This window comes from Hyperoodon ampullatus, assembly GCF_949752795.1.
Source record: "Hyperoodon ampullatus genome assembly, chromosome: 8".
Taxonomy (NCBI): Eukaryota; Metazoa; Chordata; class Mammalia; order Artiodactyla; family Ziphiidae; genus Hyperoodon; species Hyperoodon ampullatus.
Window position 1 is genome coordinate 16,176,554 of NC_136921.1, and position 14,678 is coordinate 16,191,231.

The 14,678-nt window shown below is 38.8% G+C and overlaps 1 protein-coding gene across 4 annotated transcripts in view; it reads left to right on the forward strand.

Moving 5' to 3' along the window:
* Positions 1 to 14,678, forward strand: part of FARSB (phenylalanyl-tRNA synthetase subunit beta) — a gene marked incomplete at its 5' end in the record, with an annotated part of 72,701 nt that overhangs the window by 18,230 nt on the left and 39,793 nt on the right. For 3 of the 4 annotated variants that reach the window (XM_079709754.1, XM_079709757.1, XM_079709756.1), the window contains 7 exons: positions 7,414 to 7,522; positions 8,461 to 8,531; positions 10,015 to 10,076; positions 11,021 to 11,072; positions 12,603 to 12,664; positions 12,938 to 13,145; positions 13,662 to 13,742. In XM_079709754.1, the coding sequence (XP_079565880.1) occupies positions 7,414 to 7,522; positions 8,461 to 8,531; positions 10,015 to 10,076; positions 11,021 to 11,072; positions 12,603 to 12,664; positions 12,938 to 13,145; positions 13,662 to 13,742 (645 nt within the window). The remainder of the gene's footprint in view (positions 1 to 7,413; positions 7,523 to 8,460; positions 8,532 to 10,014; positions 10,077 to 11,020; positions 11,073 to 12,602; positions 12,665 to 12,937; positions 13,146 to 13,661; positions 13,743 to 14,678) is intronic. The other variant, XM_079709755.1, reaches the window with a different exon arrangement.

Sequence of the window (14,678 nt, forward strand, 5' to 3'; positions counted from 1 at the left end):
CCTTCCCCATATCCTCAAGTCCATTCTCAAGTAGGTCTGTGTCTTTATTCCCGTTTTACCCCTAGGTTCTTCATGACATTTTTTTTTTTTAAATTCCATATATATGTGTTAGCATACGGTATTTGTCTTTCTCTTTCTGACTTACTTCACTCTGTATGACAGACTCTAGGTCTATCCACCTCATTACAAATAGCTCAGTTTCGTTTCTTTTTATGGCTGAGTAATATTCCATTGTATATATGTGCCACATCTTCTTTATCCATTCATCCAATGATGGACACTTAGGTTGTTTCCAGCTCCGGGCTATTGTGAATAGAGCTGCAATGAACATTTTGGTACATGTCTCTTTTTGAATTATGGTTTTCTCAGGGTATATGCCTAGTAGTGGGATTGCTGGGTCATATGGTAGTTCTATTTTTAGTTTTTTAAGGAACCTCCATACTGTTCTCCATAGTGGCTGTACCAATTCACATTCCCACCAGCAGTGCAAGAGTGTTCCCTTTTCTCCACACCCTCTCCAGCATTTATTGTTTCTAGATTTCTTGATGATGGCCATTCTGACTGGTGTGAGATGATATCTCATTGTAGTTTTGATTTGCATTTCTCTAATGATTAATGATGTTGAGCATTCTTTCATGTGTTTGTTGGCAGTCTGTATATCTTCTGTGGAGAAATGCCTATTTAAGTCTTCTGCCCATTTTTGGATTGGGTTGTTTGTTTTTTTGCTATTGAGCTGCATGAGCTGTTTATAAATTTTGGAGATTAATCCTTTGTCAGTTGCTTCATTTGCAAATATTTTCTCCCATTCTGAGGGTTGTCTTTTGGTCTTGTTTATGGTTTCCTTTGCTGTGCAAAAGCTTTGAAGTTTCATTAGGTCCCATTTGTTTATCTTTGTTTTTAGTTCCATTTCTCTAGGAGGTGGGTCCAAAAGGATCTTGCTGTGATTTATGTCATAGAGTGTTCTACCTATGTTTTCCTCTAAGAGTTTGATAGTTTCTGGCCTTACATTTAGGTCTTTAATCCATTTTGAGCTTATTTTTGTGTATGGTGTTAGGGAATGATCTAATCTCATACTTTTACATGTCCCTGTCCAGTTTTCCCAGCACCACTTATTGAAGAGGCTGTCCTTTCTCCACTGTACATTCCTGCCTCCTTTATCAAAGATAAGTTGGCCATATGTGCGTGGGTTTATCTCTGGGCTTTCTATCCTGATCCACTGATCTATCTTTCTGTTTTTATGCCAGTACCACACTGTCTTAATTACTGTAGCTTTGTAGTATAGTCTGAAGTCAGGCAGCCTGATTCCTCCAGCTCCATTTTTCGTTCTCAAGATTGCTTTGGCTATTCGGGGTCTTTTGTTTTTCCAAACAAATTTTGAAATTTTTTGTTCTACTTCTGTGAAAAATGCCAGTGGTAGTTTGATAGGGATTGCATTGAATCTGTAGATTGCTTTGGGTAGTAGAGTCATTTTCACAATATTGATTCTTCCAATCCAGGAGCATGGTATATCTCTCCATCTATTTATATCATCTTTAATTTCTTTCATCAGTGTCTTATAATTTTCTGCATACAGGTCTTTTGTCTCCTTAGGTAGGTTTATTCCTAGATATTTTATTCTTTTTGTTGCAATGGTAAATGGGAGTGTTTTCTTGATTTCATTTTCAGATTTTTCATCATTAGTGTACAGGAATGCCAGAGATTTCTGTGCATTAATTTTGTATCCTGCTACTTTACCAAATTCATTGATTAGCTCTAGTAGTTTTTCGGTAGCATCTTTAGGATTCTCTATGTATAGTATCATGTCATCTGCAAACAGTGACAGCTTTACTTCTTCTTTTCCAATTTGGATTCCTTTTATTTCCTTTTCTTCTCTGATTGCTGTGGCTAAAACTTCCAAAACTATGTTGAATAAGAGTGGTGAGAGTGGGCAGCCTTGTCTTGTTCCTGATCTTAGTGGAAATGGTTTCAGTTTTTCACCATTGAGGACAATGTTGGCTGTGGGTTTGTCATATATGGCCTTTATTATGTTGAGGAAAGTTCCCTCTATGCCTACTTTCTGCAGGGTTTTTATCATAAATGGGTGCTGAATTTTGTCGAAAGCTTTCTCTGCATCTATTGAGATGATCATATGGTTTTTCTCCTTCAACTTGTTAATATGGTGTATCACATTGATTGATTTGCGTATATTGAAGAATCCTTGCATTCCTGGAATAAACCCCACTTGATCATGGTGTATGATCCTTTTAATGTGCTGTTGGATTCTGTTTGCTAGTATTTTGTTGAGGATTTTTGCATCTATGTTCATCAGTGATATTGGCCTGTAGTTTTCTTTCTTTGTGACATCCTTGCCTGGTTTTGGTATCAAGGTGATGGTGGCCTCGTAGAATGAGTTTGGGAGTGTTCCTTCCTCTGATATTGTTTGGAAGAGTTTGAGAAGGATGGGTGTTAGCTCTTCTCTAAATGTTTGATAGAATTTGCCTGTGAAGCCATCTGGTCCTGGGCTTTTGTTTGATGGAAGATTTTTAATCACAGTTTCAATTTCAGTGCTTGTGATTGGTCTATTCATATTTTCTATTTCTTCCTGAGTCAGTCTTGGTAGGTTGTGCATTTCTAAGAATTTGTCCATTTCTTCCAGGTTGTCCATTTTATTGGCATAGAGTTGCTTATAGTAATCTCTCATGATCTTTTGTATTTCTGCAGTGTCAGTTGTTACTTCTCCTTTTTCATTTCTAATTCTATTGATTTGAGTCTTCTCCCTTCTTTTCTTGATGAGTCTGGCTAATGGTTTGTCAATTTTGTTTATCTTCTCAAAGAACCAGCTTTTAGTTTGGTTGATCTTTGCTATCGTTTCCTTCATTTCTTTTTCATTTATTTCTGATCTGATCTTTATGATTTCTTTCCTTCTGCTAACTTTGGGGGTTTTTTGTTCTTCTTTCTCTAATTGCTTTAGGTGCAGGGTGAGGTTGTTTACTCGAAATGTTTCCTGTTTCTTAAGGTGGGATTGTATTGCTATAAACTTCCCCCTTAGAACTGCTTTTGCTGCGTCCCATAGGTTTTGGGTCGTCGTGTCTCCATTGTCATTTGTTTCTAAGTATTTCTTAATTTCCTCTTTGATTTCTTCAGTGATCACTTCATTATTGAGTAGTGTATTGTTTAGCCTCCATGTGTTTGTATTTTTTACAGATATTTTCCTGTAATTGATGTCTAGTCTCATAGCATTGTGGTCGGAAAAGATACTTGATACAATTTCAATTTTCTTAAATTTACCAAGGCTTGATTTGTGACCCAAGATATGATCTATCCTGGAGAATGTTCCATGAGCACTTGAGAAAAATGTGTATTCTGTTGTTTTTGGATGGAATGTCCTATAAATATCAATTAAGTCCATCTTGTTTAATGTATCATTTAAAGCTTGTGTTTCCTTATTTATTTTCATTTTGGATGATCTGTCCATTGGTGAAAGTGGGGTGTTAAAGTCCCCTACTATGATTGTGTTACTGTCGATTTCCCCTTTTATGGCTGTTAGTATTTGCCTTATGTATTGAGGTGCTCCTATGTTGGGTGCATAAATATTTACAATTGTTATATCTTCTTCTTGGATCGATCCCTTTATCGTTATGTAGTGTCCTTCTTTGTCTCTTCTAATAGTCTTTATTTTAAAGTCTATTTTGTCTGATATAAGAATTGCTACTCCAGCTTTCTTTTGATTTCCATTTGCATGGAATATCTTTTTCCATCCCCTTACTTTCAATCTGTATGTGTCTCTAGGTCTGAAGTGGGTCTCTTGTAGACAGCATATATATGGGTCTTGTTTTTGTATCCATTCAGCCACTCTGTGTCTTTTGGTGGGAGCATTTAGTCCATTTACATTTAAGGTAATTATTGATATGTATGTTCCTATTCCCATTTCCTTAATGGCTTTGGGTTCGTTATTGTAGGTATAGTCCTTCTGTTGTGTTTCTTGCCTAGAGAAGTTCCTTTAGCATTTGTTGTAAAGCTGGTTTGGTGGTGCTGAACTCTCTCAGCTTTTGCTTGTCTGTAAAGGTTTTAATTTCTCCATCAAATCTGAATGAGATCCTTGCTGGGTAGAGTAATCTTGGTTGCAGGTTTCTCTCCTTCATCACTTTAATTATGTCCTGCCACTCCCTTCTGGCTTGTAGAGTTTCTGCTGAGAGATCAGCTGTTAACCTGATGGGGATTCCCTTGTGTGTTATTTGTTGTTTTTCCCTTGCTGCTTTTAATATGATTTCTTTGTGTTTAATTTTTGACAGTTTGATTAATATGTGTCTTGGCGTATTTCTTCTTGGATTTATTCTGTATGGGACTCTCTGTGCCTCCTGGACTTGATTAACTATTTCCTTTCCCATATTAGGGAAGTTTTCAACTATAATCTCTTCAAATATTTTCTCAGTCCCTTTCTTTTTCTCTTCTTCTTCTGGAACCCCTATAATTCGAATGTTGGTGCGTTTAATGTTGTCCCAGAGGTCTCTGAGACTGTCCTCTGTTCTTTTCATTCTTTTTTCTTTATTTTTCTCTGCATCAGTTATTTCCACTATTTTATCTTCCACCTCACTTATCCGTTCTTCTGCCTCAGTTATTCTGCTATTGATCCCATCTAGAGTATTTTTCATTTCATTTATTGTGTTTTTAATCGATGCTTGATTCATCTTTAGTTCTTCTAGGTCCTTGTTAACTGTTTCTTGCATATTGTCTATTCTATTTCCAAGATTTTGGATCTGGGAAATAGAATCTTGGATCAGCTTTACTATCATTATTCTGAATTCTTTTTCAGGTAGACTGCCTATTACCTCCTCATTTGTTAGGTCTGGGAGGTTTTTATCTTGCTCCTTCAACTGCTGTGTGTTTTTCTGCTTTCTCATTTTGCTTATGTTACTGTGTTTGGGGTCTCCTTTTTGCAGGCTGCAGATTCGTAGTTCCCGTTGTTTTTGGTGTCTGTCCCCCGTGGCTAAGGTTGTTTCAGTAGGTTGTGTAGGCTTCCTGGTGGGGGGGACTAATGCCTGTGTTCTGGTGGTTGAGGCTCGATCTTGTCTTTCTGGTGGACAGGTCCACGTCTGGTGGTGTGTTTTTGGGTGCCTGTGGCCTTATTATGTTTTTAGGTATCCTCTCTGCTAATGGGTGGGGTTGTGTTCCTGCCTTGCTAGTTGCTTGGCATAGGGTGACCAGCACTGTAGCTTGCTGGTCGTTGACTGAATCTGGGTGCTGGTGTTGAGATGGAGATCCCTGGGAGATTTTCGCTGCTTGATATTATGTGGAGCTGGGAGGTCTCTTGTGGACCCGTGTCCTGAAGTTGGCTCTCCCACTTCAGAGGCACAGCACTAACTCCTGGCTGCAGCACCAAGAGCCTTTCATCCACCCGGCTCAGAATAACAGGGAGAAAAAGTAGAAAGAAATAATTAGTAGAAGAAAGAAAGAGAGATTGAAAGAAAGGAAGAAGGGAAGTAAGGAAGGAAGGAAGAAAGAAAGAAAGGAGGGAGGGAGGAAGGATGGAAAGAAAGGAAAGAAAGGAGGGAGGGAGGGAGGAATGAAAGCAAAAGGAAGAGTGAATGGAAGAAGAGAGGGAGGAAGGAAAGAAAGAAAGAAAGACAGGAGGGAGGGAGGGAGGGAGGAAGGAAAGAGAAAGTGGAAAGAAGAAGGGTGGGAGGGAGGGAGGGATGGAGGAAAGAAAAAGAAAGAAGGAAAGGAGGAGCGGAGGGAGGGAGGGAGGAAGGGAAGGGAGGAAAAAAAGAAAGAGCAGGTAAAGTAGAATAGAATAAAGTATGAAATATAGTAGCGTTATTAAAATTAAAAAGTAATTATTGAAAAAAAACACGGACCGAAAGAACCCTGGGACATATGGTGGAAGCAAAGCTATACAGAGAGAATCTTACACAGAAGATTACACATACACATTCACAAAAAGAGAGCAGGGGGAAAAATCAAAAATCTTGCTCTCCAAGTCCACCTCCTCGATTTGGGATAATTCGTTGTAAAAAGAGGAAAAGGGCGAAAAGTCTGAAATCTTGCTAAGTCCACCTCCTTAATTTGAGATAATTCGTTGTAAAAAGAGGGGAAAAAAAAGGGGGGGGAAAGTCTTAAATCTTGTCCTCAAGGTCCACTTCCTCAATTTGGGATGATTCGCTGTCCATTCATGCACTCCACAGACGCAGGGCACATCAAATGGACTGTGGAGCTTTAATCCGCTGCCTCGGAGGCTGCACAGAGAGATTTCCCTGTCTCTGCTCTCACAGCTCCCGGGTCTCAGCCTTGGACCTGGCCCCGCCTCTGCGCGTAGGTCGCCGGAGGACGTCCGTTCTTCGCTCAGACAGGACGGGTTTAAAGGAGCCGCTGATTCGGGGGCTCTGGCTCACTCAGGCAGAGGGGAGGGAGGGGAATGCCCTCTCCTCGCACACCAGGCAACAAAAGGGAAAAAAGTCTCTTGCCTCTCCGGTAGCTCCAGACCCTTTCCCCGGACTCCCTCCGGGCTAGCACTAACCCCTTCAGGCTCTCTTCCCGCCGCCAGCCCCAGTCCTCTCCCTGCGCTCCGACTGAAAGCCGATACCCGAGCCTCAGCTCCCAGCCCCGCCCGCCCTGGCGGCCGAGCAGACAAGTCTCTCGGGCTGGTGTGTGCCTGAGGGCATCGATCCTCTGTGCCAAAATCTCTCTGCTTTGCCCTCCACACCCCTGTTGCTGTGCTCTCCTCCGCTACTCCGAAGCTTTCCCCCTCCGCCACCTGCAGTCTCCGCCCTCGAAGGGGCTACCTTCCCTCCTTCACGGCTCCCTCCCACTGGTGCAGGTCCCGTCCATATCCTATTGTCTCTGTTTATTCTTTTTTTCTTTTGACCTACCCAGGTATGTGGGGAGTTTCTTGCCTTTTGGGGGGTCTGAGGTCTTCTGTCAGCATTCAGTAGGTGTTCTGTTGGAGTTGTTCCACGTGTAGATGAATTTCTGATGTATCTGTGGGGAGGAAGGTGATCTCCGCGTCTTACTCTTCCGCCATCTTCCTCCGGCTCCTCCAGTAGTCACTTTAAATTGCATTTAACAAATAGTAGAGGTGGGTATCATTTGGAAAAAGCAGCTATTATCATTGACCTGATTTGCAAGTGATTTTTTCCTATTTATCTAAATAGTTTTGTATGGTTTGTGTTTTGCTTAAGGTGATTCAGGCTTACTCTGCAAGTCTGTTTTCAGTCTTGAAAAACGATTGCAGTCTTATCTTTCCCCAGTAGGAAATGAGGCTGTATAAGGATTCTGAGATATTAATTTACATTAGAAAATATTATACATTTAAAACTTTGGGGGCTGTTTTATTGTTTTTCTGAGTTTTCCCCCCTCTTTTTATGCTAGGTAGGTATGTAAACTAATTACAGTGACAGAAATAAAAAGCTAATTTTGTTTGACTTATTTTTTTTTCAGACTGACAACCACCTTAAACATTATTTACATATAATTGAAAATAAACCTCTGTATCCAGTTATCTATGATAGCAATGGTGTCGTCCTTTCAATGCCTCCAGTCATCAATGGTGAGTTATTTCTTAAGCACCATAGGTTTTTTGCTGTTTCCCTCTTATTCTTTATCATTTCTGTGGAATTCTCAATAGACTTGACTGAATCAATCAGATGACTCAATCTGAGAGTCTCAGGTCTTTTGTGGATTTTATTGTAATAGTTCTTTTCATTCATTTTTCAATATTTTACGGGTGATTTTTGTGTAATTTTTAAATGTATACATATTTATAAGTTTATTATAAATATTTTCTGGTGCTAGTCTCTGGATTCTGTTATATTCCTCCAAAGGGTGTTGTGGTTTTAGCAGGTAATTCATTTAGTTAAACTTAGAATCAAATTTTGTCTGGCCTGCTGTTTTATAGTTAAATTAAAATTTTAAAACTGAATTTTACCCTCTTAACTCCTTTCTGAAGCTTTTGTTGAAGAAGCAACTTGAACATATTTACAAAATTTAGTGATGTCAGAGCCATAGATGTTTGCCCTTCTGGAGGTGAGAAGGGGATTCAGTTGATTCATGAAGGGAAGGAGAATCTTTTCCTCCTCAAGATCTTGGACTCTAGTACTTATAGTGGGCTTTGGAGTGAGCCAGATCCAAACCCAAATCTTATCCTTGCCGCTTAATAGCTGCAATCATGTTCAGTGAGCTTAATCTCTGAATCTTAGTTGTCCTGCCTGCAGCCCTGTCATAGATCGTGGTGAAGATGAGATGAGACAACTTCTGTTAAGCACCTTACATATGGAATGCACTCAGTAAAGCCTTGTTTTTATTTTATCTTTATTCTCCAGCTTATAATGGGAGCTTAGAATAGAAGTTGTATATCTCCTTACCTCTGAGGTGTCTGCTTATATTATGTTCTAAATTAAAATGTAGTTTCTGTTTTGTAGAGCTTTTTCGTGCACTTTTATTTCTGAAACTGATTGTTTTGTCATTATTGTTTTGCGTTTGTTGCAGGAAATCATTCCAAAATAACAGTAAATACTAGAAATATATTTATTGAATGCACAGGGACTGACTTTACTAAGGTAAATACAACTTTTTTTCTATTTTTGTACTGTCAGGGTAGATTTTTACTTCTGGGCCAAGACCATGTGGCTAAACTTTAAAATATGTTTATTTTGTAGGCAGGGACATACTTTAGCCATTTAGAAAATTAGGAAGATGTAGCTATTCTGTACTTTGGTTAAGGTGCTTTCATTCAGTTGACAAATGTTTAGTGAGCACCTACTATCTTTCCAATGCCATGAATTTAATAATGAGTTACATGTTCTTGACTTCAAGGAACTTGTCATCTTGTGAGAATTAGCCAAATACATTACTGTAAAACAGAGAATGGGATATACATTGTAATGCCACCTGTATAAAGTGTTCGTCTTAGTTGGCTTAGTTTGAATGCTAACTAATTTAGTACCTTTGTGTACTTGATAAAAAAAGAATTAAAACCAACTGGCTATCAAGTTTTATTTAGCAAATTGATAAAGGGTTTGTACACACAAAGGTGTCTAGAATATGTAGAATACTAATCGTTCAGTCACTTTTCGTCACTATATATTAGATTGGATTGTTGTGAAAGCTTTTTTTTATGGCATATTTTTTCTTTACAAATGTTAAGTAAGCCATAGAGTGAGGTGGCAGTTAAGCACATTAAGAAAGGTAAACTTGAATGACAGAAGGCTGGAGTATAGAAGCAGGGCAGATGAATGGCATTCACATACGTCTTACGGGATTGGAGATCCTTGTAAGATAATTCATTTATAACTCATATACCATATGTGCCTGCAGAAATATTGTCAGGGTAATAATATAGCTGTTCCTGTTAAAAACTTTTAAAATTTGCACATTAGCAGACCTTGGATATCTTTTCTGAAGCTTGTATATGAGTAAAGTATATATAAAAACAAAGCATATATCCCAATAAGGTTACTGTATTTTTTCTTTTAATTAAAAAAAAAATTAACAAATCTATATGGCCTTCACTGTGTACCAGGCATCGCTCTATGTGTTTTATACACACGCACACTCATTCTCTTAATCCTTATATTAACCAAATGAGGTAGGAACTTTTATTATCTCTACTTAACAAACAAACAAAGGTACAAAGACAGTAATTAAGTAACATGCGCAAAATCAGACTGCTAGTAAGTGCTTGGGCCAGGAGTCTGGCATCTGGCTGCAGAAACTTATGAGCCTGATATGGTTTACTGCCATAGTTAGCCATCTGTCTTTCTTGAAATTTGCTCAGCCCAAGGGAGGGGGTGGGGAAATAGATGATTTGTCTCAGTCATGGGTTGTAACTGTCAGAGAACCGCATAAATGCAGAACACCTGAAGATAAGGTCAGGGCCTCTCAAGCTCAAGAGTTTTTACTCCACTTCTTTCTTTAAAATTTATATATACAGATAGTTTTAGATGTTTGGAGACTAAATTATATTAAATATTAATTCATTTCCAGCTGATGGAAGAAAGTATATTTATGGGTTACCATAATATTTGTTTTTTTCCTTTGCAGGCAAAAATAGTTCTTGATATCATTGTCACCACGTTCAGTGAATATTGTGAGAATCAATTTACGTAAGTTCATTCGACATCTTTATCGATGATGGCCTGTTGTTCTGAAGTCAGAGCACTAAGGCCTTGTGCTTAATATAAAGATGAAATATGTGGTTCCTGTAACTAGAATATATAATCTCTTTGGGGAGCTAAGACATGAACAAATAATATATAAAGTAAAAAGTGATAAGTACCTTAAAAAGTTCCAGTGATGTTCTGGCCGTTTGTAAGGTCAAGTTACTGCTTACTGGGGCAATCTGGGTAGACCTCATGGAGGCAATGAAATTTAAGCTGTATTTAAGGATTTGAGACTGAACATGGAGAAACAGCAGAAGGAACAGCTAAACAAAGATAGAGAATCATATATAAGAGTGAAGCATGTATCCTGTGTATACTTATAAGACTACTGTATTTGTTCCAAAGCTAATTTTTTATTTAAAAAATTGCTTATCAAAGCTATATGGCCCTTACTGTGTACTAGCATCATAGTTTATTCTAGAGTATTATAATTCAAAATAAATGTATAACTGTAGAAAGCATGACTGACATTGTATGGGCAGTGTTGGTTATTTTTTTAAATTGATTTGCATTTTAGTGGTTGTGTCAGTGAGCTTTCATTGTGTAACAGCGTGACCCTGGTAAAGCCTGGAATGTGTGTGTCAGTATTGGCAAGGTGTTCATCAAGGATGCATGCTTTGCAGGACTGGGAGATAAACTTATCAAGTGGGTGCTGCCTGAAGAGACATGGGAGCCACAGGAAATGGAATAGTAATGTTGTGTATGGGAGGATTAATCCAGACAGCAGTGTTGGAATGTGAATAGATTGAGTGTGTTGAGGCTGCAGTTGTAGACCAAGTGAAAGTTTTGTTAACCACACACATTTTTAGAATTTATGGCCCTTTTTTCCCCTTAAGTTTTATTTTATTTATATTTAATTTTATTTCTGGCTTTATTTTTGTTTTCAGGGTTGAAGCAGCTGAGGTAGTTTTTCCTAATGGAAAATTACATACCTTTCCAGTGAGTATAGAAGAAGTGACTTGATGATGATGATGACTTTGACAACAGCAGTAACATTAATAATAATAGCTATAGGGTGCTTTTGGTCTTTCTATCTGTGCATCCACCCACCTACATGCCAGGCACTATACTGTATGTATTACATGGATTTAATCCTCACATTAACCCTATGAGGGTGGTTGCTATCATTAGGCCCTTGACCTTGAAATGTTAAATAGCTTGCCTATTACTATTCAGTGGTGGAGCTAGGATTTAAGCCCAGACAGTCCCAACCCACTACATTAATACCACAGCATTATATGGCCATAATTCCTGTGGTTTATTCCCTTATTAACTAGGTACCTAGGTAATTTATAGTTTCACCCCTTTTAAGGTTAGTCAGCCCTCCAAACCACTGGACCGCCAGGGAAGTCCCAATAGCAGTTTTTTTTTTTTTAATTGATTTTAGTTGCTGTTGTCAGTTAGCTTTTGTTATGTAACAAACCACCCCAAGGTTTACTAACTTCAAACAATGATCGTTTGTTTATATCATGATTCTGGGGGGTCAGCGGGGTAGTTCTGGTCAGGACTGGCTGGGCTAATCTCTGCTAGGCTCCAGCTGGTTGGTAGCCTAGCAGCTGGATGACCTGGGATGGCCTCACTGACATGTCTGCGTCTTGGCAATGAGGTGAACAGGTCAAGTGCCTCTCATCCAGCAGGCTAGCTTGGGCTTCTTTACATGGTGGTGGCTGCACTCAGGTGATAATGATGCTTCTGCTCTGAGAATTGCATTTTGAATAGCAAGCCCATTGTCCTTACCTGAGTCCACACAGGTTTTTAAATTTATGGCCTTTTTGCTAGTGGCGGTTACAATTTTGAGAGTAATTTTGTGATAAGAAATACTCATAGGTATGTTTCCAACATTGCTGAAAAGCCTGGATTTTATGTGTGTTTGTTCCTATCTCACATGGTAGAGTTACGTACTGTTTGAAGGAGAGTGAGTACTAATTCATGAGATGCTCCCAGCCTGGCTGTCTCCTGGAGCAGATTGATAGCTAGGACTGGGTCATAGTTGCTTTTCCCCACCTGAAAAAAATGGTAGGAAAGGAATGACTTCATAACACTCTTAGATTTAGTATGATGGATAGTACAATATGGCACATGAATTCTTCTTTCTTGGTCATAAACACCTACTTGCATGAGGTGAAACTGAAAATCTTCAGCAGGATTTGTAAGCATTTTAGAAATGATGTAATGCACTAGTGTTTTGCTGAAGAGAATGGTGATTGACCAAGTAAAAGAGAAAAATGTTTGGCATTTTATAATATTTCCAAGCAGTTCCAGTTGTCTAGCAAGTAGAATGTTCATATATGAATATAATGTAGCAAATAATGTCCTGAAGCGCCCTGAGTTTATTTTTGATATCTGGCTCTAATGACAACTTCCTGGGAGGGTAATGAAACCACAACAAAAATGAATTGAATTAGAAATAGGCTAATGCTGTGTCTGGCAGGACTGATTTCAGCTTCTCAAACTCTTTTTCTCTCTAAGGAACTGGCTTATCGAAAGGAGATGGTGAGAGCTGATCTAATTAACAAAAAAGTTGGGATCAGGTATGCTCTGAAAACTTCATTTATTTCTTTACTGTTGAAGAGAATTCAAGAATGAAGTACACATATGACTACTTAATTTTCCCTGAGAAAATGCTTGGAGAGAATTTTGATATCCCTTCAGAGTAATAAGTGACAATAGAACATTAGTTAGGATGTCTGGTGTCTATTGGAATTCACAAAGACAGGTTTCAGGTAGTAGCATATTTTAAAACAAAATATAAACATGTTTTAAATAATCCAGTGAAGTTTATGGTTTGTATGTTCCTATTTCAGAGAAACTCCAGAAAATCTTGCCAAGCTTCTGACCAGGATGTGTTTAAAGTCAGAAGTCATAGGCGATGGGAATCAGATTGAAATTGAAATCCCTCCGACCAGAGCTGACATTATCCACGCCTGTGATATCATAGAAGATGCAGCTATTGCTTATGGATATAACAACATTCAGATGACTCTCCCGAAAACATACACCATAGCTAATCAAGTAAGGTTGCAACTTAAATAAACACTCCTTATTGTTAGAAACTGATTATTGAATGCCAGGAAGGCTTCGAGAAAAACAGAACATAGGAATTAAGCAGTACTGGCCATGCTCTGCTCTGAGAGGCATTTGCTGTGGAGAGGATGCAAAACAGATGCCCGATTGATTAGAGTACGTTGAAAACCTGTGATGACTAGTTCTTTGAAGAAAGACAGGTTTCGAGTTTGGAGCCCTTCTTGCATCTCTAAGTAGGAGATTCGTTTTCTGATCCTGGGCCTGAAGGCAGAAGTGGCATGTGGGAGAGGTAGAAGCGGGGGGTTTGTATGTCTGGGTAGGAGTGTTGGGGTAGTGAGGTGATGGGGAGAGGTCTGTGTGGTGGGGAAATGGTGGGCCGAGCAGCATATTAGGATGGAAGGGTGGTTTCCTTTAAGTGACAAGTTTTCTATAAATCTCTCTTTTCTATTTTAATTTTAAAAAAGTGGGAAATTTTATTGAGGTGAAATAATTTCTTCCCCCCAGTTTCCCCTAAATAAACTCACAGAACTCCTGAGACACGACATGGCAGCTGCTGGATTCACTGAGGCACTAACCTTTGCTCTGGTATGTTGTACATGCTTTTTGTGCCCTGCTGATTGTTTTCTTTTAATCTCCGAATTACTTGTCCTGTGATTCCTTATATGAATTTATAAAAAGTTATAAAGAACACTTTGTTACCTGAGATTGTGTAATTTCTGGTAAAGAAATGAAGATTTCTTTTTTTTAGTCACAGAAAAGCACAAAGGACTAAATTTTAGAGTTTCATGTAATTGTTGAGGGTTCACAATGAAGTTCGTAACCAAATTTATTAAGTTAGAATTTTTAGTCTTAATTTGCTTGTGGCTGTACCCACTAGATGCCGCCCTGGTTAAGGGCTTGTGGACTGCTCCACGTTAAGCCTGTTTCTTTGTCTTTGAACATGTTCACAGACATTTGCTTTGAGTTGAAAAGCTGACATGAAAGGCCTAAGTCAGGAAATGAGTTTTATTACAAAATCAGACAGAAATCTCCCTCCCCCAGCAGATCGAGCATTTGAAGATATCGAAATGTGTCTGCAATTTGTAGTTTCTTTCTCTCTCTTGCTGAGCTGTGCTCTGGTGCCCACAGTGTACTTCTTGACTATGCAAGTCCGTTTCAGCTTAACGATGTAAGGCAAAACCCAAAACAGCTAGGAAAGCTCCCCACAACGCAATTCCAGCTCTAAACGTCTCACTCTTTTAAGGTGTTTACAGAAGGCAGTGGTGGGAATCACGACCAGTGCACAGAGGGCTGGTGAGGAGATGTAGCCTCTCTCTACGTCACTTTATTGAGCCTTTGTAATTCATAGAATGTTCTTATTGGAACCAGATCTAGTTCAACACCTTCCTTTTGCTTTTTTTTCTTTAATATTTTTTTAATTAATTTTATTTTTTTTATTTTTGGTTGCATTGGGTCTTCTTTGCTGCGAATGGGCTCTCTCTAGTTGTGGCGAGCGGGGTCTACTCTTCGTTGCGGTGCGTG